Raw genomic sequence first — 27,288 nt, forward strand, 5'->3', positions numbered from 1 at the left:
ACAGGGTCACGAACCTCCCTCAATGTTGGAGGTAAATCCTTGGTAGCCTGGCAACAGGGTCACGCACCTCCCCCTCAATGTTGGAGGTAAATCCTCTGGAGCCTGACATCAGGGCCCTGTGCACTCAGTCACATATTCACTTTAAGATGTTTTTTGTTCATGTTTTTGTGTTTTGTTTGTTGCGGTTGCACCCGATTCAAGAGCCGAATGGCTCACAGGGCTACACCTAATACATGAACTTGAACGCCCCTCCCCCCTCAATGTTGGAGGTAAATCCTCTGGAGCCTGGCAACAGGACCACGCCCCTCCCCTCAATGTTGGAGGTAAATCCTCGGTAGCCCTGCAACAGGGCCACATCCTCCCCCCCAGTGAGACGGGCAGCCCGCGAGGCGCAAGGCCCCACAGCGGCCCCGTGGCCTCTCGACCGCGACCCCCCCCACCCCGCCCGGGGCGAATGCGCGTGGAGGCAGGAGGCGAGCGCCGTGCGAGCGCCATGCTGCCGGGCCTGGTGAGCTACAGCAGCAGCAGCAGCTCGGGTGAGGAGGAGGATCACGCGGGGATCGTGTACGGGCGGCCCGGCCCAGTGGAGGCACGCCGGGACGTGGGGATGACCCCTCCTCCTCCAGCTGCCCCTCCTCCTCCTCAACGCCTTCCTCGTCGTGCCGGCACGGCCCGAGACCTACAGGGGTGAGCCACCGCCTGGGCTCACAGATTCCATTATCGTTGTCATCACGACCACGATGATGCAACAGCAGAGATCATTCCTCGACAGCAGAGACCTCATCAACTACAGCAGAGACACCTACAGCAGAGACACCCACAGCAGAGACACCCACAGCAGAGACACCCACAGCAGAGACAACATACAGCAGAGACATCTACAGCAGAGACATCTACAGCAGAGACACCTACAGAGACATCTACAGACACATCTACAGCAGAGACACCTACAGCAGAGACAACATACAGCAGAGACACCTACAGACACATCTACAGCAGAGACACCTACATCAGAGACATCTACAGACACATCTACAGCAGAGACACCTACAGCAGAGACAACATACAGCAGAGACACCCACAGCAGAGACACCCACAGCAGAGACACCCACAGCAGAGACACCCACAGCAGAGACACCCACAGCAGAGACACCCACAGCAGAGACACCTACAGCAGATACACCTACAGAGACACCTACAGCAGAGCCACCTACAGCAGAGACACCCACAGCAGAGACACCCACAGCAGAGACACCCACAGCAGAGACACCCACAGCAGAGACACCCACAGCAGAGACACCCACAGCAGAGACACCCACAGCAGAGACACCCACAGCAGAGACACCTACAGCAAATACACCTACAGAGACACCTACAGCAGAGCCACCTACAGCAGAGACACCCACAGCAGAGACACCCACAGCAGAGACACCCACAGCAGAGACACCCACAGCAGAGACACCCACAGCAGAGACACCTACAGCAGAGACACATACAGCAGAGACATCGCTCACCTGCAAGATGCATGGCCGAGGAAGTTTATCTTTTGAGAGTTGTGGGTACTGAGGGCTGCGCAGTGGGGATCAAAAAGGTCACCTTTCATGAAAAGTTACAAAAATCCAACACATTCAATAACGCATAGCTTAAAAGGAAAGTATACAAAGATGATGTATATACGTCTGAAGCGACGTTATGGGCAATGGCCCTTTATATGTGGGGTGAATAAGGGCCAAACGGCGCCTATTGTTACTTTAAGGCGACGTTATTGACGCACTTAGTGAGTATTTTGTTATTTGTGTTAGTTTCACCACTGCCATCGAACTATCAACAAATATTTTGTTCAATTTCCTCAAACCAACTTCGTTGTACAGTAGTGGTAAACATTGCTGACTCATGACGTCATACATAAGACATTAACAGGGAATTAGAATATAAATAATTCATCTAGAATTATCCGCACAAAAACGTTTGTCTCAATTTGGCATATGGAGTCAGCCAGGATTGTTCGGTTGGCAAGGAATGTGACTTCAGTGTGGATGTTAAATAAACGTAGGGAATACATAAACCAAACACATTCCTGCGGAGGGAGCTGGTAGGAACGTTGGGTTGCTCGGTCAATGGCCAGGGTCAACGGCGGCGTGGTGTATTCCGCAAATATGCCCAACTGTGAGGGCGGGCACAAGCCGGCGTGAGTAGGTTAAACGTTGAGTTTTATAAGGGCACCACGGGGTGACCAGCCCCTCCCCATCCAGCCCAGCCCCTCCCCACCCAGCCCCACCCCTCCCCACCCAGCCCCACAACTCCCACCCCCCACCCAGCCCCACCCTCCCCACCTCCCACCCCTCCCAGCCCCACCCAGCCCCTCCCCACCCTCCCCTCCCCACACAGCCCCTCCCCACCCCCTCTCCACCCAGCCCCACCCCTCCCACCCCCCACCCAGCCCCACCCCTCCCACCCCCCACTCAGCCCCACCCTCCCCACCCAGCCCCTCCCCACCCAGCCCCTCCCCACCCTTCCCTCTCCACCCAGCCCCTCCCCACCCTTCCCTCTCCACCCAGCCCCACCCCTCCCATTTTTGGATGCAGGACGGACGGACACAATAATCCCCTGTGGGCTGGTGTAACCAGGAGGTTCCTACCAGTACAATATTATTTCCATGAATTATCTGCGGCATCAAGGAAGATAGTCTCGGACGAGTGATAATTTGTTGTGCGTGACACTTATTCCGTACGGTATTTCAATGTGTGCATTGTACCATGCAGCTGTAAGATAAATCGCAAACAACAGCCCTTGTTCCATTACATTAATTTTAATCAGTTCTGAGTAATATATAAACACACATTTGCATGTGCAATATTGATATTCATTTCGATGCATACTCATCGATGCCCTTGTATATATCCAGCATGCTAAGAATGTTTCCCCGAACAGACATCGTTGATTCGTGACAAACTTCTCTTGGATTTCCACTTTCGTTCGTATTTCGAGGAAGACGGCCCGCTGGAGGACGACTCCCGCTGCCCGAGAGTGTTCGCAGCATGTTTGCTGACGACGATGAGAAAGCCGACGACGCAGAAGATGGAAGCCAGCATGGTGGACGTCTCCGCTCCTTTGCCCATGAGAGAGGCAACTGGGCGACTTACGTCTACCTGCCATGTATGTCTCTTTTGCCCTGGTGAGGCACGTCAGTTAAGGTGCAGTAGGTTTATACTGGTAGGAACCTCCTGGTTACACCAGCCCACAGGGTATTATTGTGTCTGTCCGTCGTGCAGGGAGTGGCTGGGTAGGGAGGGAGGGGCTGGGTGGGGCTGGGAGGGCAGGGTGGGGAGGGGCTGGGTGGGGAGGCTGGGTGGGGGGGTGGGAAAGGTGGGGCTGGGTGGGGAGGGGCTGGGTGGGGAGGGTGGGAGGGGTGGGGCTGGGTGGGGAGGGGCTGGTCACCCCGTGGTGCCCTTTTAAAACTCAACGTTTAACTTACTCACACCGGCTTGTTCCCGCCCTCACAGTCAGGCATATTTGAGCAATACACCACGCCGCCGTTGACCCTGGCCATTGACCGAGCAACCCAACGTTCCTACCAGCTCCCTCTGCAGGAATGTGTTTGTGCTGCTGATCACTCATTCTTTACTCTTTGGTTCTTTCGGTAAAGTCACGTATCTTTCATTCTTCGCTTACCATTTGTGCGGACCCAATGTTTGCACGCCTTTATTTTGTTTGATTTATATGTGTGCCTGCCATGTGCGCAGACTAATGTTGCGGGGGGGGGTTCTCTATATTTCTCATGATGAATAATTGCATCTGGACGTTTATGACCGAGATAGCGCAATAGCAGTAGTCGTTTATCCAGATTAAGCAGAGTTAATGGCACGAGGCGCGCAACCAGCTTATGTTATGGCTTGGAAAGCTACTGATGTGTTCCATAGCTTTACGTTACAAGAGTAGGATTCTAGTTTATTTAATTTAACAAGGTAATAACTCAAGAGACCACGTTCGTCTCATTTGAAAACGTGACCTTGAGTATTATTCTACAAGTTAAGGGTGATGATTGTGGTGAGGTGTTATTTCATTCGCGTGGTAAGCAGGGGAGGTTGTGGGTTCAATCCCGTCCTCACTCCTGTATATTTGGAGTTTGCGTGTTACCTCTCCCCGTGGTCGCGTGGATGTTTCTCCGGGTCTTCCGGTTTTGCCCTCCGCATTTCCAAACAACATGTGTTTAGATTATTTGGCTGCTACTTTAAATTCTCACATGTGATGATGTCATCCACTTCGATGAGGTAATATGTGTGGCCAGGTCACCCCTGAAAAGGAGTTCATAGCTCAGTGAGCTTTAGTAAATACAAGTTTATTTTCGGTACTGTGCAGATAATTTTTGACTTGGACAATTTGGACCCTGACACCGGCACGCATTGACCTCCTCTTGCGTATGACGTCAGGGGGTCTCTAACGTCCACTGCGAAGCAGACGGCACGACATGTTTGGTTCGTAAAGCAGCACTAACCATCAGGGCGGCCGCTGATTTAGAACCGTGGACCCCTGCAACCGCCGCTGGGACATGGCACTGGCCAGGATTTGTATCTACTGTATGTTGTTGAACTTCTTTCGCACCGTATGTAGCCAAACGTGCTAATCGGATGTGCAGGTTCTAGAGGAGCCCTACGCCCGTACTTTTTCAAGAGTTTTTGCACGTGATAAAAAACTGAAGTACTTATACTCGGTTAAAACAATCAGGATTTTGTTGCATGCATCTCGAGGAGTCACATACAGTTGTCATCATGTACCCGAATTTCTTACCTGCAGGGATATGAGGTGACCATAGCAGCACAGCAAATGGGTTGCTAAGCCATCTGTATAGATTTCTGAGCTGGCCTATCCACTATTCTTACCATGCAAAACACTTGTGCAGGAAAAACAAATATAAGATTAACCTAAAAAGAGACCTGACTTCCAAAAGCCAGTGTAGTTTGTGTTACCCGTTTAGTAAACCCTGCATCACTATTGTGTTTATTCTGCATTTTGCATTTTTTGTTCACTGAAGCCAAAACGGTAATGCACATCCCACGGATCAATTACAGATTCGGGGGATTCCGACTTTGACGAGCTGGTGGACCTGGTGTTGAGGCGGCTTTGCGATGTTGGACTGCGCATGAGTAAACAGGAAGACTTCCACATCAGCCTCTCGCAGACGGTGGTTCTGCGCTACCACTGGATCAACCTCTTCCTGCAAACGTTGAGAGAGCGCCTTGGCTCCTACCACCGGTGAGCCGAAATCCACAATTCAAGATGAGTTGTACTGCTAATAGTCCCTCATTTTGCAATTGGATGTTGGGTGACATTGTAACTTAACTAACCAGAGGCTGCGTAAGAACTGTAACATCCATCCCATGGTTGCTTAATAAGTAGTTGGTAAGATAACTCCGTGTACCCGACCCTGTGATTATCCGAGCTGCTACATTTCACCTCCTTTCGCCATAGCCTACTGTCTAATATTATTTACACTTCCATTATTTAGTGGGGCACCCCATGCTAATCTAAGTCTCTGAGTACTGGTTTCAAACCCATCGGAGCACAACATAAAATCCTGAACTAGTCCAGACCCAGCCTTTTTGGCTCAGGGGTAGAGCAAGCAGCTTGTGATCAGAAGGTTGTGAGTTCAAATCCTGGTTGTGGGTTGACTTTCCCATCATTCCTCTCTGGTCGATAAAATGAATACCACTTCAACATTGGTTGCCCTAGGGATAGACTCGCCGCTGCCATAGCAATGTGGAATTCCCACCACTGGCTGGGCTGTAAATAGGAGGTGAGCACTGCCTACATGCTCATTTGAATAGGAAATCACTTTTTGTTCCCATTCAGATCCATTGTGATTGAACGAGTGCAAATATCACACTGCTAGAGGTTGGGTGACTTGAAAAAAACCTGTTAAATGTCATAGTTTTGCAACTGCCATTGGAAAAGAAAATCCCCTTGATGCAGATTGGCATGCTAAGTGAATGCCGTTTGCTTCTGCAGATTTAACTGCTTCACGAACAAGGTCAAGGTATATACGAACCAGGAGAGAACGAGGTGAGCAGTGCAGACGACACCCTGTGACACACGGACACCGTTCTGGGAAACTAACGGTGCAGTCAGTTCATATTTGTGCAGAACTTATGTATTATCTGTTGATAATATAATTGGTAAGTTGCTGCTTCAGAAACTAGCGGAGAATAAGAGGTTAAAATTAATGCATAACAATTTTCCTGAAGGCCAGTTGGCCGAAATGTCGATCTTCATTTCCTCTGTGACAAATAAAAAATAAACGTCCGTTATTATTTTAGTTAATCTCTCATATTGTCAGTGCAAGAAACAGTAGTGAAAATAAATTTAAATAAGAATTATGTACAGTGAAATATCGTTATAATTTGTTGAACTTAAAAAAGTAACTTGCTGTATTGTTGGATGGTATTTTTATTGCTGGCCAGTTTACAAAATATAAAAATGTCATGAAAATCTGTGCACATTTATAAATTCTACATTTGAAGCTTTCGTGACTGCAAGGATTCATATTCGTAGGTTTTTTCCGGTAAAGTCACGTAGGTAAAAAATGTAAATTAATAAAAGTAAAATAAAATAAAAATCACGACTTTTCAGAGGCAACACAAGCTTCTGTCTTCAGGTGGAACCGTCACAGCCACGACAGCTGTATCAAGTAAATGAGAGATTACAAGAGCTACCACTCCGTATATATAATGGTTGAAGAGGGGAAGGGCCAAGTACGGCACACTTTTTATTAAGATGGTAAGGTGAGGCTTAAGACTATGCAGTCTATTCTTAGTCTTAAGCCTCACCTTACCATATTAATAAAAAGTGTGCCGTACTTGGCCCTTCCCCTCTTCAACCATTATATATACGGAGTGGTAGCTCTTGTAATCTCTCATTTACTTGATACAGCTGTCGTGGCTGTGACGGTTCCACCTGAAGATGGAAGCTTGTGTTGCCTCCGAAACGTCGTGATTTTTATTTTTTATTTTATTTTACTTTTATTAATTTTAATTTTTTACCCACATTTATAAACTTGACCGAGTGTATATACCAACATTAATCAGTGCCACCATCCTCCTGGCTTGATTTGAAGCTTATACCTACTCACGTAGGTATAAAAATAAAATAATAATCCAGAAGTGGAACTGCTGGATGATTATTTTTTCCGCCTGAGGACGACCGCTTGTGTTGCAATCGAAACGTCGTGATGTATTATTTTTTATTTTATTTTTCTACCTACGTGACTTTACCGAAAGAACTAAAGAGTATCCTACTGGCTGCAGTGCAATGATTCTATAAGCTTGCAAGTACGACAACATTTATTTTCAGATGCATCGTCATCATCACCCATGGTGAGTTCACTGCTGGTTGAAAACCTCCCCAATCCCTTTCCACTTCTCATGATCCTGCAATGTAATCATCTAACAGGCACTTTATCAGACATCCTCTTAGAATTTGACCATATTTCAAGAATAGGAAGTTCAACTTAAAAAACGTGTATATCGTACTGATATGTTGGACTTGAACACATTCCTGCGGAGGGAGCTGGTAGGAACGTTGGGTTGCTCGGTCAATGGCCAGGGTCAATGGCGGCGTGGTGTATTCCGCAAATCTCGCCGACTGTAAGGGCGGGCACAAGCCGGCGTGAGTAGGTTAAACGTTGAGTTTTATAAGGGCACCACGGGGTGACCAGCCCCTCCCCACTCAGCCCCACCCCCCACCCAGCCCCACCCTCCCCACCCAGCCCCTCCCCACCCAGCCCCTCCCTGCACGACGGACACAATAATCCCCTGTGGGCTGGTGTAACCAGGAGGTTCCTACCAGTATTAGTCTCGGCGTATACCAAGTCACCACGTGTGGTCTCTGTGCAGGACTTTCTTGGGGCTGGAGGCAACGCGTGGGCAGCAGGACTTGCTGGGGTTGGTGACAGAGATCGATGGAGCAATGCAGGAGTTCCAGTTGCAGACATTTTTCAAGGTGCCTGACAACTACCGTTTGGCAAGGATGATTTGAAATTGCATTGAGTGTAAAACATCAGCATTTAAACGTTTTTCAGCATACACTGTAATGACAAGTTGTGCGTGTGTATAGAGTAATAGACTATTTTTCATTTGTGTAATGTGTGTGTGCTCATTTTATGTGTGTGTTGATGTTGTGTGTGCTATAGGACACGTCATTCCACATGAGTCTGGCGTGGTGTGTCGGAGATTTGTCAGACCGTTTCAACCAGGACCTTATAAACCAGTTACAGGTCAGCTTTCCTTCAAGGCCCTGCTGTGATTTCACATGGACCACTCACAGCGAGTTTGCATATCCCCAAGTCATGTTGAGTACAATCAAACACGGGGGTCCACAGTCATTTATTTTTTGGCTAAAACCATCTATGCAAACAGCTCCTTTCAGCCAGGATATTCCTTGAAAGTTACGTTGAATTTAAAACCATTTTAGTGACAAAACGATAAACACTTGTGGGACATTGGGCTAGTGATTATAGCCGTTGTAAAGAATCACTTGGGAACATGATCCTCAAAGTCAAAGCACCCGTGGTGTGAGACACACGGAGGAGCATGGGGCTCTGAGCATGTTTGTTGCCTACCACTGGTTTATAGTAATTAAGCGTAAGATTTCAGCGGGTTCTGAGGCAGCAAAACTTGTGCTTCAGTCGCTCCATTACCCATTGAAAAATATTAAACTTTACCATCATAAAAAAATTCTAATAATCCAGAATTGTTATCTGCAAAGCGAATCGCCAAAACCTTCAGTATCTGTCCAAAGTGGAATAATCGGACTGCTTGTGGAGATTTAAAAGCCCTAACAACAGCTTGTTTTCCTTCTCAGGATGTGGTGGATGAGTTTGAGGACAGCCCACGTTTGCTGCGCATCCACGCCGAGCAGCTGGTGTGCAAGACGGGACACAAGTTGCACCCTGTGCCACTGAGGTAGCGCCGGTGTGCACCTCGTAGCCGTACAACGTGCTTCCTAGTCGGCCAGTGATGGGCAACCCAGATGAGTCGGTGGGCCACGTGGCCACACGAGAAGCCCTCCTTCTTCACCTCAGTGGGCCACAAGCTTGGCATCATACTTGTGTTCTTAGGTTTTTTTCGGTAAAGTCAGGTAGGTAAAAAATTGAAATTAATAAAAGTAAAATAAAAATCACGACGTTTCGGAGGCAACACAAGCCTCCGTCTTCAGGTGGAACTGTCACAGCACGATTGTTGTATCAAGTAAGAGAAATTCCAAGAAAACAGTCCTTGTATATATACTGGTTGAGGGTGGGAGGATTAATTGTGAGGTTCGGTGCAGCTGAAGCACGCTGTTAGGAATGAGCCTTTGTTGTGTAGACTGGTTGAAAAGAGTTGTTAAGGTGAGGCTGATGTAAAGGTGTGTGTTAATGGGACTGAGCCTTTTGTTATGTAGAGGTGGTGAGGCTGAAACCGCTGCCAGGAATGAGTCTTTGTTGTGTAGACTGGTTGAACTGGGAGGTTCTAAGAGTTGTTAAGGTGCTGCTGATGTAAATATGCGGCTGCTGTGAATGGGACTGAGCCTTTGTTATGTAGATGAAACAGCACTTTTTGCTACGTTGCTGGGATTAATTCTAGATTTGCCAAATATGTGTGGTAAAATCTAGCATCATACTTGTGCACTAATTGTGACCACGCGCATCACCCGAGGCACACTGAGACCAGGCCACCACGAGAGGCTTCACGACTCGCAGGTTGTCCACCGCTGGCCTGTACGGTCACCCCGGTTGCGCAATCCACGTGCATCCCGATCAGCTGCTGGTGCTGTGTAAAAAAACGACGCTATGATGCAACACTTTGGAGGTGAACCACCCGGTGGCCAGAAGATAGTAGTACAGCTAGTGGATTTATAAACCTATCTGTGAGGACCTTTTAAGTGTTATACCCTTGTCTGTATGCATACTCTTTGGTTCTTTCGCGGTAAAGTCACGTAGGTCAAAAGTAATAAAAGTAAAAAAATTAAAATAAAATCACGACGTTTCGGGCAACAGCAGTTGCTTCAGGCTATGGTGGTCCCACCTGATGACGAGCGTTTGTGTTGCGCCCGAAACGTCGTGATTTAACTTTTTTTTATATATTTTTTTATTTTCTACCTACGTTACTTTACCGAAAGAACCAAAGAGTATGGATCCTTGCAGTCACGAAAACTTCAAATCTATAACTTGTCTTGATGGTTTCGTCTGGGTAATATGATTTCCTCCCATTTATAAAACACTCCTTCCATAGGGTGTTTAGAATCTGGAGAATCCAGTAATAAACTCCCTTTATTATTTGATTTTCAAGTAATCCAGAAACTGCAAGGGATAGAATGCAAGGCCTTGAGAGAGCAGGACAATTGGAATGTCACGTGCTCTTGACTTTCATTCTGGATCATCAGACCTGCATGCGATCATTGTTCATGTTGAAAATAATGCCACTGCATGATGCTTGCACAGAAGAATAAAATGTTGCTGTTGTTTTTTCCATCTTACCTGTCACCCCCTCTCTCTCTGGTGATCCTCAATAATGCCTTACTAGATCGTAAAGTGTTCATTTTGTTTCTTGCAGGGATACATAAAGCGACTTCACATTATTGGCACTGGAATGTATGTTATAAGAATGAAAATAAATGTTTACTGTGTAAACAATCGCAAACTTGTTTTCAAAGTTATATTTTCTTGCTGCACAAATGACCATTTGCTATAAGCTTGTCTACAAATCACATCCTTTGCGGGCACTGCAACTCAGTACTCACTACACTCGTGGATTCATCTACTCCTGGGTCCAGTCCTCTACACGCCCTTGTTTTAGTAGATAAACAAACAGCTCTTGAGCGTTTTCCACATTCTGGACTTCATTTACACCACTCTTTTGTTTGTAATGCTTTCCGTGAGTATCGCTATGTACATGTATGTCGGTGTGTATGTGTACCTTTGTGTATATATTCGGATGATGGGGAGTGGTGGTGCAGTGATTAGTACACTGCGCTATGAATCCTGGGTCATGACCAACAGAAGTGGTGAATATTTGACCTCGTCCTGAGCATCTCCGAGGTCGGCTCAGCCTTAAACGAGTACCTGGTGCCAGTGCCGGATTATCCCAGCAGCACAAGTAGCTACACGTGTAGTAGCTACTGCATGTGTAGTAGCTACTACACGTGTAGTAGCTACGGGCCCCGCACTTGCAAGGGCCACGCGCTATATGCTTTCAAGCTATCAATTCCGGTTGATTGATTCTGCACTTGCTCTATTACTATAGTACTATACTGCCTTCAACTTTTATGAACGACTGGGTGTTTAAGGTTAGCGATTTGTCGTATTATCTGGCTGTATAGCAAATAAAAAAATACAATTACTTTACGATGCAAGTGAAAAATGTGTGTTTTAATATTTATGTATTTTATTTTATTTAGGGCTCCTTTATAATATATGCTACAGGCCCGTACTATCTTAATCCGGCACTGCCTGGTACAGTGTGTACACATTACAAAAGTGGCTGGGTATGGCCGTCAAGTGCCATGCCAGCCTTCGTAAATACTTGCGAGCGAAACTTGAAATGTAAATACAGAAGTCTCGGCATGAAACCTGTCTGTCCTGGAGCTCATGTTATAACTGCCGCTTCCTCAGCGCTTCTCAGAACTCCACGGTTTCTACTCCTACGCCACACATACACACAGACATAATATACACGTGCATAGCGAAACACACAGACAGGAAAAACGAGAGTCCTTGCTTATGAAGTCCAGAATGTGAGAAACTCAAAGCTGTTTGTGTATCCACTAAAACATGAGTGGCTCGTGAGTAGATAACTACAGAAGGTTCGTGAGTAATAAGGAAGTGGCTTGCCCACAAAGCAGAATACCATCAGTCTTACGCAAGCAGCTACTCGTCGTGGGCACACGGTCATCACGATCATTTTTATGGCATCATTAGGTGACTAATTAGCACGTAAGGTTATATCAATTATACACAGTGAAATGCAAATTCATTCACCAAAACAATTGAGATTGAAGGATGTTTTAAAGGGGTTAAATAACTTTTTTCCTCTGTAAAGCTTTCCTGGCTTCATTGAAACTCAGGATAAATCTGCTCTCGACAGTTGTTATGGCCAAGCTAATCGGAGGTTTGGGGGTAGGATAAACTAAGAGTGACGGTCTTAGTAGTTTCGAGCTTGAGAGAGCAGTACAATAACGAAACTTATTACTCAAAGGGAAACTTGGATTTCGATTTAAAGCTTTCATGACTGCAAGGATTCATCTTGGTTCTTACGGTAAAGTCACATTACCGAAAGAACCAAGAAGAGGAAACTTGGATGTCTAGTTTTTTTTGTTATCCAATGAGACGTGTAGCAGAGTCAGGCTTGCATAAGTCGATCCGTGTTGAAACTCAAATGATCACAACTTCCTTAAGCCAGAATGCCTTGGCAATCGCAGTGTGAGGCTGTGATTAGAGGCGCGACCCAGACCATGGCGTTCTGGAAAGTTCTGCTGGTTCTTTGCGCACTTCCAGCCATGCTTCGGATGCAAGGTAAGAGATTTTAACAGCTATTAAATATGCAGCCTTCTCTTATTTTCCCGTGTGTAATGTCTGTTGATTAAAAGTATTGTCTGTTGATTAATAGCAGTATCTGTCGAACAAGACCAACATGTTTTATGTATTATTTGTAACGAAATTAAAGTCGTGCGGTTCCATTCTCAATTTTTGGTAAAACAATCTTTTTGAACTAAATTCTTGAGTGATTGATATCACTTTCTCACCAAACATGGGCACTTCGCTCAAACCAGACGAACGGCGTGCCTCGTCCGGTGGGGAATCGGTTGATGTTTGTAACCTGAAATCGAATACAATCGGCTGCCTCATTCCAAAAACATGTGAAACCATATTTGGCACGAGTAAAAGTATTTGAATAACAGTCAATTATAAAACACAGTATATTACCATAAAAATTATGAATAGCATTTATCACTAAGCAGAAATGCTGTGAAAATGTTCCCAATGAGCATGTAACAGTGTTGGCTTTATGATATTCTCAGCATATGTGGTCACTGTGCAGTCCCTTAGAATAAAGTTGAACACTGCAATACTGAAATTTTGATTTAAAGCTTTCGTGACTGCAGGGATTCATATTCTTGGTTCTTTCGGTAAAGTCACGTAGAAGGGAAATAATAAAATAATATTAATATAAAACAATAAAAATTATCACGACGTTTCGACTGCAACACAAGCAATCATCATCAGGTGTGAAATCCACAGCAAGACAATTTGAAACGTCAGAATTTTTATTGTTTTATATTAATATTATTTTATTATTTCCCTTCTACGTGACTTTACCGAAAGAACCAAGAACACGGCAATACTGGTAGCAGATCTTGGGTTAAAATAAATACCTGCCACCTGAACACCGATGCCAATTCACAGACCGCCTGGTCGATCCAGTCCAGGTGGCAACTTTGATATTCTCCCTGTCGAAGGTCATTTTAAGATATATTTGATTTACCCGTATACACACACACACAATAGTTGTACACATTGACACAATTAGAGCTGTGGGGAAATATCGCCACAAACCTCACTGCATGCCACGATTCACTTTCCACAGAGGTGTTGGACAAGAGGGTGAAAGTCGGATGGAACATCTCTCTGCCGTGCCACTTTTCGAACGCGGTTTGGATCGAGTCACCAGATGGCGAGCGGGAGAACGACAAGCGGGTCGCGAGGTGGTTGTGGACGCCACTGGGAACCTTGAGCAGAAAGAAAGAGCTCATTGCCATGAAGGCCTCAGGGTACGGCTTGCCTGCCGTGCACACGACGCCCTTTAAACATCGCATCGCCATGAATCTGCATGCGTTTGAGAGCGGTGACTTCTCGCTGAAGATCTGGAAGGTTTCCCCGTCGGATGAAGGCGTCTTCTTCTGCTGCCTCTGGAGTCCCACTCGGCAAGACAACGCGAGCGTGCGGATGACGGTGCTTGCTGGTACGCCGCTTCTACTCCCGATGACAGCCACGCTACACCGCGTATATCACGACACAACCGTCGCATCGATGAAAGCGTTTTGCTAAATCCAGACATTGTACAATTGCATAATTGTGTTAATTTCATAAATGTGATTGAACATTTTGATTAATATCGATATCCATCATTGTTTTTTACAGTAAAACCTTGGATTGCGAGCATAATTCGTTCCGGAAACGTGTTTGTAATCCAAAGCACTCGTATATCAAAGCACTCGTGTATCAGTTGTGATCACGTGACGCTCGGCAGACAAAGCGTATACAAGTACTACTCGTATTGCAAGACCTCGCTCGTTTATCAAATTAATACATTTATTTAAAAAAATTGCTCGTCTTGCAAAACACTCACAGACCAAGTTACTCGCAATCCACGGTTTTACTGTATTTTGTTTGCCAATTCTGATTTCATGATTATTTTAGATTCTAGCACAAGTATTTAGAGTGGCCTCATTTGACAAATATGTCAGAGGCTAACGATGAGGGGACCAATTTCGCCAGTATCAAGATATTTAGTTATGAAAAGGCTTTACTCTTTCTGGAATAAATACAGGAGTTAAGATGTTCAAAAACAAAGTAGCTCCTGGATAAAATTAACAAGTGATATGTATGTACGTATGTTGAACTTCTTTCGCACCGTATATAGCCAACCCCGCTAATCAAAGGTATAGGATATGTAGATTAATACAATATCACCGGCACTGCTTTCATTGTTTAGATTCGATATGAAAAATTACATCTTGTACCCTTGAAGAGTACTGAATTCACCCCTACATCTATGCACGTGGAGATGCCACAATGCAGTGAATCGGTGGTAAAGATCTGTCCTCAACAAGGGCTGTGTTCCTCTTCTGCACCAGGTGGAATTATACCCACAAGGAGAAGAGCAACCACAACGGTACGTGTATTTGCAAATGCCCTGCTACGTAAACATGCCAAGTGAGACCAAAATCGGTGAATTAGCCAAAGAGATCAGACTTAACCAGAGAGCTGAACCAAAAATCTGAACTGGAATTAACCGCTTATTTTCATGAATAAGAACCAGTTTACCGCTTATCAATTGGATTTGATAATGTTGAAGTTCTGTGCCAAACTAGTTACGACTGGCCAAGACGAATTAGATAATCTATCGAAATTGAGAGAACTAATATAATTTTAATCTTTCGGATAGCTACAGACTTCATGCTGCTTGGAAGCGAATCATCAAATAATAGATTGTTTAAATGCATGCTCATACAGGTCAGCATACTTCAATGGGGATTACCCTTGAACAGACAACAACAGGTTATGCTATTTTTGTGCACACAATTACAGGAGGTACATGAACCATTGGCTCGTATAATGCGCATGCATAATGTACATTGATTACCATATATAACACATTCCTGCGGAGGGAGCTGGTAAGAACGTTGGGTTGCTCGGTCAATGGCCAGGGTCAACGGCGGCGTGGTGTATTCCTCAAATATGGCCGACTGTGAGGGCGGGCACAAGCCGGTGTGAGTAGGTTAAACGGTGAGTTTTATAAGGGCACCACGGGGTGACCAGCCCCTCCCCACCCAGCCCCACTCCTCCCACCCCCCACCCAGCCCCACCCTCCCCACCCAGCCACTCCCCACCCTCCCCTCCCCACCCAGCCCCTCCCCACCCTCCCCACCCAGCCCCTCCCCACCCTCCCCTCTCCACCCAGCCCCACCCCTCCCATTTTTTGATGCACGACGGACGGACACAATAATCCCCTGTGGGCTGGTGTAACCAGGAGGTTCCTACCAGTATAACCCAATCTTGACTTAAAGCTTTCGTGACTGCAGGAATTCAACTTTTTGGGTCTTTCGGTAAAGTCACGTAGGTTCTTTTCTTTTAACCTATCTACGTGACTTTAGCGAAAGACCCAAAAATATATAACCCAATCGTCAATGGATTCCTATTGTCATTTATATGCATTCATTAATCCCCCCACCCCCACTTGGCTCAAGAAGGGCTCATAAGTGATGTCATCACATCTACCCCTTTATTTAAAAAACGAAACGGGAGGATTTCTACACATATCTGGCTGTCGCCTGATGACGCTGGTTGTAGTTACTGGAGAAACGTCGTACTCAGATTGTAAATGTTGTGGCTTTTCTCTCCAACACACCGGTGTGCTGTACTAGTAACGAATTTACACGTTCTGTTTACGTGACAAACCTTACTAATTGGCTGTGTCAGGTGGTGGCAGGTTTAACGACACATTTCTATATTTACGCGATCTAACCTGTATTATGGATTATATTGATCGCGAAAGCCTAGGTGTTAAACCAGATCAAATGGACCATGATCTCTTGGCCAGTCTCACCGTTCTAATTTGAGCGATGTGAATGCTAAAGATCACATTTGGCGTGGTCCCCCAGCGAGACAATTGGCGCACGTAGTTCGACGCTCGGCAGCTGGCACAGGGCTACGAGGTCTCCTCCTTCGTGTGGCCAATGTTGAGCAACAACTACAATTATACATTGAGCCAGGCAAGCCAGCTGATTGCGCCAGGAGTAGCGATGCAAATCGCTGTGATGATGCCCGCCTCCTTCGTGAATGGCAATCGGGCATTGACTCTACGCTACATGCTCCACGGTTCTGTTCTGGGTGGTGACCACGGTCACCGCACACTGCCGGAGAGTTTACCATTTTCCACTTATGCATCGAGTGTCCGAATCTACTGCCGTGGTTTGTGCAGTGGATGCATTTTAGGGGCCGTTTGCCCAGAAGTTTTGCGTCATCGGCTCTTTCAGGAGGAGGTATTTGTGACTTCTTGTGAACTCCATTTGGTGTTCCAAGCTTCATCATCATCGGGGTTGACGTTGCATTGTTGATGGTTAACCACGTGGATCCAAAACAGGATGAGGGGACCACGGGGCTGGGGGTGGGCCCACTGGGCTGCGGGTGGGGGGGGCACATGGGGCGGGGCTCTTCGCCCGCATCTCGAGGACATCGTTGAGATCCTTTTGGATGGAGAGACGCACGTTTTCCACGATTTGCTGGACTTCCCGGGGGGTTGCTGCATTGCGGCAAATAGATGGGGAAGCAACGTGCGGCAACATGGGGAGGCAAAAGTTGGGGGTCGATTTGAGGGCTCCAGTGATGCACCATCGCATTGTCGCGACAAGTTGTACACCGTGGAGATAGCGATTGATTTTACCTTTTGATTTAAAGCTTTCGTGACTGCAGGGATATTCTTGGTTCTTTCGGTAAAGTCACGTAGATGGACTCGTCCATCTGGCCAACTGCCAAATCGCTGTCCGTGGTGCTGACGTCAGGACAAACTGCCACTTTTTTCAAATTTTCTTGCCGTGGATTTCACACCTGATGACGATTGCTTGTGTTGCAGTCGAAAAGTCGTGAGAATTTTTATTGTTTTATATTTGTATCATTTTATTATTTCCCTTCTACGTGACTTTACCGAAAGAACCAAGAAGATGATTTTACCTTGTAGGGGGCAGCTTCCGCCTCCAGTAACGTCTGGTCGTTGTGTGCACGTGTGATGCTGCAGACAACGAAGACGACGAAGACGACGCAGACGACACAGGCAACGCAGGCGAAGCAGGCGACGCAGACGACGCAGGCGATGCAGGCTACATGGGAACGTCATAATAATGCTTCCACTGGAGAAGACGTCGTGCACCACTCCTGCCCTCTCACCCTGCCCGTAACTCTGTGTGTGGTGTCTGCGCTTGTATTTCTAGGCGCAGTGACCGCAACGGCCGTGATGCTCAAGCACTGATAGTTATAATTATACTGGTAGGAACGAAGTGGACCAGACCACCAATAGATTAATGTGTCCGTCCATCCGTCCGTCCGTCCGTCCGTCCGTGTATCAACATCGCCCCCTACTGCAAACACTTGGCATGACCCTATCCGACAAGATGGCCGCCCGCTCCCCCTGCGATCTGTGAATTAAACAAGATGGCCGTCGCTTCCGGCGCATCACGGCAAAACTTTAAACTTCGCTTCAAAATTACTTTACTGAAACGCAGCACGTTTATTTAAAAAATTACTTTACTGAAACGCAGCACGTTTTTTTAACACAGAGACAAGAAACATTTATTAACACAGAGACGAGATACATTTAATCGCCTTATTTGTGCACGAAAAGCACGGCGCGAGGCCTAGTGAGGTCGCCCACTGGCTTGCCCTGCTCGGCTCTTACAAGAACAGCGAGTCAGGGTAGTTCCAGGTCTAGCTAGCTGGCCTTCAGTCTTCACTGGCTCTTCATCCTGACCCGTGCCCAACGACTGCCTCGAGCTCTCTCGCTCTCCTCCGCCTTATATACCAACATGCCCTCGAGGGGCGGGGCTGTGTGGGATCCCAGCCTCCCCCCCCCCCCACACAGCCCCCCAGGGTAGTGACCGTTTGCGGACGTGGATGTAGACACCCCAGTGTAACTGCCCGTTTCTCCCTCGTTACGTAACACCTCTACACTTGTGAATAAAGCTTCGTTCAGTCTCCTGTTTGATCTCAACCATTGCAAGTTGTGCTCGTTGGTTGCTTGGATGGTTTGGATGGGAAAGAAAAAAACGTCGATGCATCTTTAATGTCTAAGTTTTGGTTTCAGGCACATCAATGTTGTTCCCTCCGATAACACCAACACACATTCCTGTACAGTTTTGATTTCAATGTCGTATTGTTCACGTTTAAAAACAAATTGGACAACTTTTTTTAAAAGCTGTTCGATCGAGAGGGAAAAAACTGCTCCCTTGCCCAACGTTGGTTGACAAATGTAGCCCCTGGAGATAGGGGCCGTCCATAAATGACGTCACGCACCTGGGGGGGGGGGTCAGACATTTATGACGATGTGTGACGAGGGGGGGGGGTTTGAGAAATGTGACGTCACATCAAAATTCGCAACTTTAAATAAATATAGACAACACGTTCTACTTAATTAAATAGACTTTTTAATAAATGTTTTCTCCTACAACATCAGAGTGCAGCGCCACATTAAATACGCACTACAATGACAATAGTTTAAAGCGATTTGAAGCATGTTTTATTTGGGGGGGGCAGGGCTTTGTGACGTCATATTTGAGGGGGGGGGTCTGACTTTTTGTGACGCCGTGTGACGAAGAGGGGGGGGGGGTAAAAAATCGTCCAAAATCGCGTGACGTCATTTATGGACGGCCCCATAGGGTCGAAGGGAATATTCAGGAAAGTAGATGTACAATTCCCGTTGTTTGAGTATTTACTCCGAAACACGAGCCGTGTGCATTTGTGTATTTGCCTCCCGTGGGTTCAACAGCTGCAGGTGGCACTTGGTCAGCACCCAGGTGCAAACACAGCGCATGCGGAGTCAAGATACCAGCGTCTCCTCTCTGTCTGTCTGTAGCAAGGCCGTAGCCATGGAGTCAACATTGGGGGGGACCAAATCTTCCAGGGGGTCTGGGGGTCCCCCCCCCCAGAAAAAAAAATCTAAGTTTGAAAACTAATTTCCTGCCATTTCCTGCCTAAAATATTTAAAAATTCACTAACACATGGGATGGACTTTTTATTTATTTTTTACAATAATGTCTAATAGTGTATTGTATTACATTGCTCTGTTATTTCTTTTTTACCTTGTCTTGTTTCATTGTATGTAATGGCAGAGATTATGGATTAATAAAGTACAACCATAACCACAATCATATAAACATACATCTATTTTATAGCGGAAGGGGGGTGCAGAGTGATACTCCGGGGTGATGTATGTCCAGTGTGTACGTGCGCCTATGCAACAGTGCTTATGCAATGTCTACTTGTATCCTCTTTGGTTCTTTCGGTAAAGTCACGTAGAAAGAAAATAAATTAAATAATAGAACACGACGTTTCGATTGCAACACAAGCAATCATCATCAGAGACAAAACACAGACACGGAGACACACAGAGAGAGACAAAACACAGACACGGAGACACACAGACAGACAAACAAGCAGAGAGACAACACAGAGACACAGAGAGACAAACACACACACAGACACACAGACACACAAGCAGAGACACACACACAGACACACAGAGAGAAACACACAAAACAGACACACAGACAGACACACAAGCAGAGACACACACAGAGACACACAGAGAGAGAGACATACAACACAGCAGAGGTGGGACAAAGTCATTGTTATGCAAGTCCAAGTCGAGTCGCAAGTCATCAAATTCATGACTCGAGTCTGACTCGAGTCCAAGTCACATGACTCGAGTCCACATCTCATAGGTGGGACAAAGTCATTGTTATGCAAGTCCAAGTCGAGTCGCAAGTCATCAAATTCATGACTCGAGTCTGACTCGAGTCCAAGTCACATGACTCGAGTCCACACCTCTGCAACACAGACACACAGACATACACACAAGCAAAGAGACAACACAGAGACACACAGACAGACACAACACAGAGACACACAACATTTTATTCTTCATTTATTTTAGTGACCTTGCTTATCCTTTCTCGATTTTGCACTCCTATTGTTTTTCTTATTTGTTGTTGTTGATGTCACTCGCTGACGCCCGCCCCTACTGGACATCTGTGAAAAGTAACTTCTTAGCTCATCGGATTCCTCCACCAGTCGAAATCTCAACATTCTGATTCTGATTCTAGATTTGAAGCTTTCGTGATTGCAAGGATTCATACTCTTAGTTTTTTCGGTAAAGTCACGTAGGTAAAAAATGAAATTAAAATTATGAAAAAATAAAAGAATAAAAATCACTTTACCGAAAAAATAAGAGTATATTCTGATTTGATTCCGATTCTGTGATAGGAGGGGGGTGACGGGGTGGGGCCGCGGGGTAGGGGGGCGGAGCCGCTGAGGGGCGGGGCCACACGATGAGGGCGGGGTCACTGGGCTGGGGCGGGGCGATGGCAACATGAGGGCGAGGTGAGGGCAACGTGGGGGCGGGGCGAGGGTAACGTGGGGGCGGGGTCACTGGGCTGGGGGCGGGGCTCCTCGCACGCGTCTCGAGACGGAAGCGGCGCTGCATCCGCGCTGACCGGGCCGAGAGTTCAGAAGGAGAAAGTGGCACCGTGAGCAGTGACACAGTGACACAGTTATACAGTGACACAGTGAGTAGTGACACAGTGAGTGAGTGACACAGTGACACAGTTATACAGTGACACAGTGAGTGAGTGACACAGTGACACAGTGAGTGAGTGAGTGACACAGTGACACAGTTATACAGTGACACAGTGAGTAGTGACACAGTGAGACAGTGAGTGAGTGACACAGTGACACAGTTATGCAGTGACACAGTGAGTAGTGACACAGTGACACAGTGAGACAGTGAGTGAGTGACACAGTGACACAGTGAGTAGTGACACAGTGACACAGTTATACAGTGAGTAGTGACACAGTTATACAGTGAGTAGTGACACAGTGACACAGTGAGTAGTGACACAGTGACACAGTGACACAGTTATACAGTGAGTAGTGACACAGTGACACAGTGAGTAGTGACACAGTGACACCGTGAGCAGTGACACAGTGACACAGTTATACAGTGAGTAGTGACACAGTAACACAGTGACACAGTTATACAGTGAGTAGTGACACAGTGACACAGTGAGTAGTGACACAGTGACACAGTGACACAGTTATACCGTGAGTAGTGACACAGTGACACAGTGAGTAGTGACACAGTGACACCGTGAGCAGTGGCACAGTGACACAGTTATACAGTGAGTAGTGACACAGTGACACAGTGAAACAGTGAGTAGTGACACAGTGAGTAGTGACACAGTGACACAGTTACACAGTGACTAGTGACACAGTGACACAGTGACACAGTGAGTAGTGACACAGTGACACAGTGACACAGTGAGTGAGTGACACAGTGAGTGTTGACACAGTGACACAGTTATACAGTGAGTAGTGACACAGTGACACAGTGATACAGTGAGTAGTGACACAGTGACACAGTGAGTGAGTGACACAGTGAGTAGTGACACAGTGACACAGTTACACAGTGACTAGTGACACAGTGACACAGTGACACAGTGAGTAGTGACACAGTGACACAGTGACACAGTGAGTGAGTGACACAGTGAGTATGACACAGTGACACAGTTATACAGTGAGTAGTGACACAGTGACACAGTGATACAGTGAGTAGTGACACAGTGACACAGTTATACAGTGAGTAGTGACACAGTGACACAGTGAGTAGTGACACAGTGACACAGTGACACAGTTATACAGTGAGTAGTGACACAGTGACACAGTGAGTAGTGACACAGTGACACCGTGAGCAGTGACACAGTGACACAGTTATACAGTGAGTAGTGACACAGTGACACAGTGACACAGTGAGTAGTGACACAGTGACACAGTGACACAGTTATACAGTGAGTGAGTGACACAGTTATACAGTGACACAGTGAGAGTGACACGTGACACAGTGAATAGTGACACATTGACACCGTGAGCAGTGACACAGTGACACAGTTATACAGTGAATAGTGACACAGTGAGTAGTGACACAGTGAGTAGTGACACAGTGACACCGTGAGCAGTGACACAGTTATACAGTTATACAGTGAGTGAGTGACACAGTTATACAGTGACACAGTGAGAGTGACACGTGACACAGTGACATGGTGACACAGTGACATGGTGACACAGTGACACGTGACACAGTGACACGTGACACAGTGAGTGACACAGTGACACGTGACACAGTGACACAGTGAGAGTGACACGGTGACACAGTGACAGTGACACAGTGACACGGTGACACAGTGACACAGTGACACAGTGAGTAGTGACACGGTGACACAGTGACACGGTGACACGGTGACACGGTAACACAGTGAATAGTGACACGGTGACACAGTGACACGGTGACACAGTGACACAGTGACAGTGACACAGTCACACAGTGACAGTGACAGAGTGACACGTGACACAGTGACACGGTGACACGGTGACACGTGACACAGTGACAGTGTCACGTGACACGGTGACATGTGACACGGTGTCACGTGACACAGTGACTGTGACACGGTGACACGTGACACAGTGACTGTGACACGGTGACACGTGACACAGTGACTGTGATACGGTGACACAGTGACACAGTGCCCGTGAGCGTGATTCTCCACTTGTCTCGCTGCTGCGTGACACGGTGACACGTGACACGGTGACACAGTGACACGTGACACAGTGACACGTGACACAGTGAGTGACACAGTGACACAGTGACTGTGACACGGTGACACATGACACAGTGACACGGTGAGTGAGTGACACAGTGACACGTGACACAGTGACACGGTGACACAGTGACACGGTGCCCCGTGAGCGTGATTCTCCACTTGTCTCGCTGCTGCTGTGTGCCCCTCCAGGTGTCCGCCGTGAGCCATGGGCAAGGATGAGGAGGACGCCCCGCACGCCACCGCGGCCGCCAACGCGCAGGCCTCGAGGATGGCGCCGAACAGCTGCAGCCTTCTGTCCACGCTCGGCCACAGCGTCACAGCCCCGGGCAGTGGGCGCACAACCAGCCAACAGCAGCAGCAGCAGGGTAGCCTGGGACACAGGTCCATCCACACAGAACACAACCGCATCCTGGCCCAGGCAACCGCTGCCACGATGCGTCTGTCTCTCTGTGCCACCGATACGGCCGCCCGTCTCCACCAGCCGTCGCCACTGCTGCTGCAGCCTCAGACGCTGTATCCCGCCGTCAACGTAGAGAACAAGATACTGAAGGAATATGAAGATAGCAAGGCCCTGAAAAGTCTCAAAATGGTTCATGAAACCTCAAGTGAAGACCTGATTAATACAATTCTTCTCCGCTACGCTGGGCATCAAATCATAAGCGGGAGCAGCAAAGGTGTTGCCGCATCAACGTTCCCATCGGGAGCTTTGAGTTTGACAAAGCAGAAGACGCCCAGCTCAGCTGGGATGCCGTGGCCAGTTCGTCAAGAGGGCATCGCGCAGGACCTGGCCAGCGCTGGCTCCGGCGAGAACACCGACTACGTCGCACCCCTCGCCGTGAGTGCGACGTGCGCTGAGGTCAATGGCTGGGGAGGCACTGGTTAGTGTCAGAGCCAGATTCACACACTGGGGGGCGTGGCCTCACGGTGGGGGCGTGTCCTCACTGAGAGGGCGTGGCCTCGCGGAGGGGGGGGCGTGTTAGACACACACCCCTCAGTGAGGCAGATGTGATAGCTGCCTCCCCTGGTGCTTTTTCATTGCAGTTTTTATGACGAGACCAGCGAGCCTAAGTATCTTTATACACGTACGTGAAATAGGTTACCTGGAGTATGTAAGGCGAGGACATGAAATGAAGGGGTCTACAAACATTACATTGGTGACATACTGAGATAGTAACAGGCACGCGCGTATTGCCCGAGCTCCATCCAGTTACTGAGGTGTTGCGCAATCAGAGGGAAGGCTGAGCTCGTCGCTGCCTCATCACTCGTCTCTTCCTGTATTTGCAGCAGAGCTCCGCAAATTTTGCGATTTTGACTCAAAAAAATATTGGAATCGTACAGAAATTACATTTATAACACAGATCAGTGGAAAAATCTTTATTTGATTTGATTATTTTTTTTTACTTTTCGTAACAGCTATTTTCATTGGAGTATGGCAGGTGAGGCTCTGCCTCCCCTGCCTCCCCTGACCGCACGTCCCTGGGCCGTGAGTGCGACGTGCCCCTCCTCATCTCAGCAGCAGTTACGACGAGGAGGGCCCAGGCTCGTGACAGTGCCCGTGCCTCGGTCACGGACGTGGGCCGTCCAAATGGCCCTACAGCACGTAGTACAGTACTCGGAGGCGTTCTAGGAGGCGTTCTAGGAGGCGTGAGGAACGCCCGTGCCTTTGGGGTTTCGTTCCGGCAGCGAGGGGGCACAGAGCAAACCTGGCGAGCGACTTGATTTGATTGTCGTGGAACCCGGCGACCCGGGCTCTATTCCTGCTCACGGCCAACACCAGTGACGATTATCTGAACCGGTCCTGGGCCTCCCCTAGGTCGACTCAGCCTGGAATGAGTACGTGGTGCGGTGTGTCAACATCGCCACTGGGGAGACAAAGGCGGTCGGGCGTGGTGCTGGCCACCCACCCCCTCGTGTACCGTTCCGGGCTTCATAGGTGCTCGCTAACAGCACTTGACCCTACAGTCTGTTAAGGCTACACGGGGGATCTTTGTTGTTGACACGTGCAGCGGGCTGCGTGCGTATCTCTTTTTTTTCACGGGCATGATGATTTTGATTATATGACGCATGCCACGTGTGTGTGTGTGTGTGGCACGTGCGCTCAGGGCCACACGTGGATGGAGCAGAGCTTCACGCTGACCCTGGAAGGTTGGGGCGAGGAGGACGAGCCGGAGGAAGGGTCACCCGGCGAGGATGAGTGGGCGCCACTTCTGACACCTGCTCGACTTGTGGACACCACTCTGCCCCAGAAGGCAAAGCCTTTCCCCTTGCAATGAATGGGTCGGGAGGCGATCTCGAGGGGCACTGCACAAGGAAGGGGACTGTGGGGGCAGGGGTCACGTGGGTAGTGTGATGAGGAAATGGGAATGATTCAAATACAATAATTAACACGTGAATGACAATATATTTGAATACTTGAATTTGTAATGGTTGAAATCTAGTTTAAATCGGATTGGTTATTCGTGTGAGGTCAGGTAATACGGCTATTTTGACTTCCTGGACATCATTCTGACTTCTTAACTTTTCCTGAAGAAGGGAAATGACAGAAATCTGATCGTTAAATTTGGTTGTGTAATTGTTCTTAATCTCACAAGCAAGCTGAAACGATAAGAATTGGCACGTTAACCTCTTGTACTGAGCGACGATTAGCATTTGTTTTGTCTGTGTTGAGCGGAGGAAGGTCTCACAACAGAGATTTGGCCAGATCATTACATGGCTTAAACCTACAATTATGAAACGAATCAGAGAGTCGGTCGGTCGTGGTGAGAGGCAAAGAGGGAAAGTTGAGCCTGGATGTGAACTGGTCTTGGTGGCAGCAAATGAGGAGTAGAATCCTCCAACTGAGCAATTGGTCGTGGATACGGCGGCCACGGAATGGAGTTGAGATGCTGGGGGCAGGAACGAGGAGTTCAGAAGCGGAGCGAGAGGAGGGGTCAGGTGCTGGAGATATCGGAAGGTCGAGGTGGGAGCTCAGTTGCGAGATGTGTGGGAAGCAGAGCCTGTGAACAACGATGATGATGACGATGATGATGATGACGACGATGACAATGACGATGACAATGACAATGACGATGATGACGATGATGACGATGATGGAGATGACGACGATGATGATGATGATGACGATGATAACGACGATGATGATGATGATGACGATGATGATGATGACGATGATGATGACGATGATGATGATGACGATGATGATGCCAGAGATTCAGCTTGAGGAGAAGTTAAGGAGGAGCACCTTGAACTTGAATTTTACCGAGGGCTGACGTTTTTGTTCCGAATACATTTATTGTACACAGTTGTAGAAGGTTTGATCTGCGATGTCATAATCCTCATCAACATCATCCAGTATAGTACTATGTTATATTGCTGCTGCTTATTATGACGATGAATTGTTGAATAATAATCATGGTAATGCATTCATGAGCATGTTCACTTGCTCAAAAACATTGGCGCACCTGACCCATGGGCTGATATTGGCTGAAGCGTTGTTGTTGTGGTTGTCGTATGGTGGTCCGGGCCACGGGGCGGCTGCCGTGGTGTTACCCGCTCCTTCCTGACGCGTCGCGTGCGTGCGGCGTGCGCTCTGCAGAAGGGCTTGCTGAGCGTCGTGAGCGTGTCGCTGGTGGGAGGGCTGACCCCTGACCTCACGGAGGGCTCTACCTGCACGACGCTCTTTTCTATCATGAAGGAGCTGGCCCAGACCGACCCCGAGTTTGTCCTCAAGGTGAGGTATGGTGCGTGAAGCTCTCTCTCGCGCTGCGCCGTTGCGCTGTTTCAGTGCAAATCCGCCTTGTTTGAGAACCTCCCCGGGAATCGATCTCCTTGCTTATTGATCTCAGCCGTTCCTGCGGCGCATCCACCACAAGTGGTGGGACGCACCGTGACCTCGCAAGCACCACGCCCGGCCAGGTCGCTCAGCGGAAGAGCGAGCGGCTCGCAACTTGAAGTGTGCGAGTTCAAATCCTGGTCATCGGTTGAGTACCATTTTGTAGGATATCAGCAGGGGTTGATCTGTGGATGGCCTTGCCCCTACCACAGGAATGTGGAATTTCCACCTCTGGTCCAGGCCTGTAAGCAGGAGATGAGTACCAATGCCTCAATGCTCAT

At 47.7% G+C, this 27,288-nt stretch overlaps 3 protein-coding genes across 6 annotated transcripts in view; all 3 read left to right on the top strand.

Annotated features, from left to right (window-relative positions):
• Positions 1 to 347: 347 nt before the first annotated feature.
• On the top strand, positions 348 to 10,659 carry USB1 (U6 snRNA biogenesis phosphodiesterase 1). Of its 2 annotated transcripts, none has more exons than XM_078868685.1 (7): positions 348 to 687; positions 2,993 to 3,156; positions 5,070 to 5,253; positions 6,007 to 6,060; positions 7,890 to 7,995; positions 8,186 to 8,269; positions 8,857 to 10,659. In XM_078868685.1, the coding sequence occupies exons 1-7, from the start codon at positions 455 to 457 to the stop codon at positions 8,959 to 8,961; spliced, it is 930 nt and encodes a 309-aa protein (XP_078724811.1). In that variant the 5' UTR covers positions 348 to 454; the 3' UTR covers positions 8,962 to 10,659. The 2 variants fall into 2 exon arrangements, with proteins under 2 accessions (XP_078724811.1, XP_078724812.1); XM_078868686.1 differs by having other exon boundaries at positions 562 to 687; positions 2,989 to 3,156.
• Positions 10,660 to 12,325: 1,666 nt separating this feature from the next.
• On the top strand, positions 12,326 to 18,487 carry LOC144942185 (uncharacterized). The gene is made up of 4 exons (XM_078868944.1): positions 12,326 to 12,544; positions 13,617 to 13,991; positions 14,887 to 14,924; positions 17,547 to 18,487. The coding sequence occupies exons 1-4, from the start codon at positions 12,433 to 12,435 to the stop codon at positions 17,775 to 17,777; spliced, it is 756 nt and encodes a 251-aa protein (XP_078725070.1). The 5' UTR covers positions 12,326 to 12,432; the 3' UTR covers positions 17,778 to 18,487.
• A 2,482-nt stretch (positions 18,488 to 20,969) lies between these two features.
• Positions 20,970 to 27,288, top strand: part of TEP1 (telomerase associated protein 1) — a 61,974-nt gene continuing 55,655 nt past the window's right edge. For 2 of the 3 annotated variants that reach the window (XM_078868687.1, XM_078868690.1), the window contains exons 1-4: positions 20,974 to 21,048; positions 23,365 to 24,010; positions 25,278 to 25,424; positions 26,771 to 26,905. In XM_078868687.1, the coding sequence (XP_078724813.1) occupies positions 23,381 to 24,010; positions 25,278 to 25,424; positions 26,771 to 26,905 (912 nt within the window). In that variant the 5' untranslated portion in view covers positions 20,974 to 21,048; positions 23,365 to 23,380. Of the gene's footprint in view, positions 21,088 to 23,364; positions 24,011 to 25,277; positions 25,425 to 26,770; positions 26,906 to 27,288 lie in introns of all 3 variants that reach the window. The other variant, XM_078868689.1, reaches the window with a different exon arrangement.

This window comes from Lampetra fluviatilis, chromosome 26, assembly GCF_964198595.1.
Source record: "Lampetra fluviatilis chromosome 26, kcLamFluv1.1, whole genome shotgun sequence".
NCBI classification, from domain to species: Eukaryota; Metazoa; Chordata; class Hyperoartia; order Petromyzontiformes; family Petromyzontidae; genus Lampetra; species Lampetra fluviatilis.

Excerpts from the sequence above, each read along its gene's own strand:
- USB1 (XM_078868685.1), top strand. The coding sequence starts at position 455 with ATGCGCGTGGAGGCAGGAGGCGAGCGCCGTGCGAGCGCCATGCTGCCG. Across the intron at positions 3,157-5,069 it reads GACTTACGTCTACCTGCCAT|ATTCGGGGGATTCCGACTTT; the intron begins GTATGTCTCTTT and ends GATCAATTACAG. Across the intron at positions 6,061-7,889 it reads ACGAACCAGGAGAGAACGAG|GACTTTCTTGGGGCTGGAGG; the intron begins GTGAGCAGTGCA and ends GTCTCTGTGCAG.
- LOC144942185 (XM_078868944.1), top strand. The coding sequence starts at position 12,433 with ATGCCTTGGCAATCGCAGTGTGAGGCTGTGATTAGAGGCGCGACCCAG. Across the intron at positions 13,992-14,886 it reads GCGGATGACGGTGCTTGCTG|GTGGAATTATACCCACAAGG; the intron begins GTACGCCGCTTC and ends CTTCTGCACCAG. Across the intron at positions 14,925-17,546 it reads GGAGAAGAGCAACCACAACG|ACAACGAAGACGACGAAGAC; the intron begins GTACGTGTATTT and ends GTGATGCTGCAG.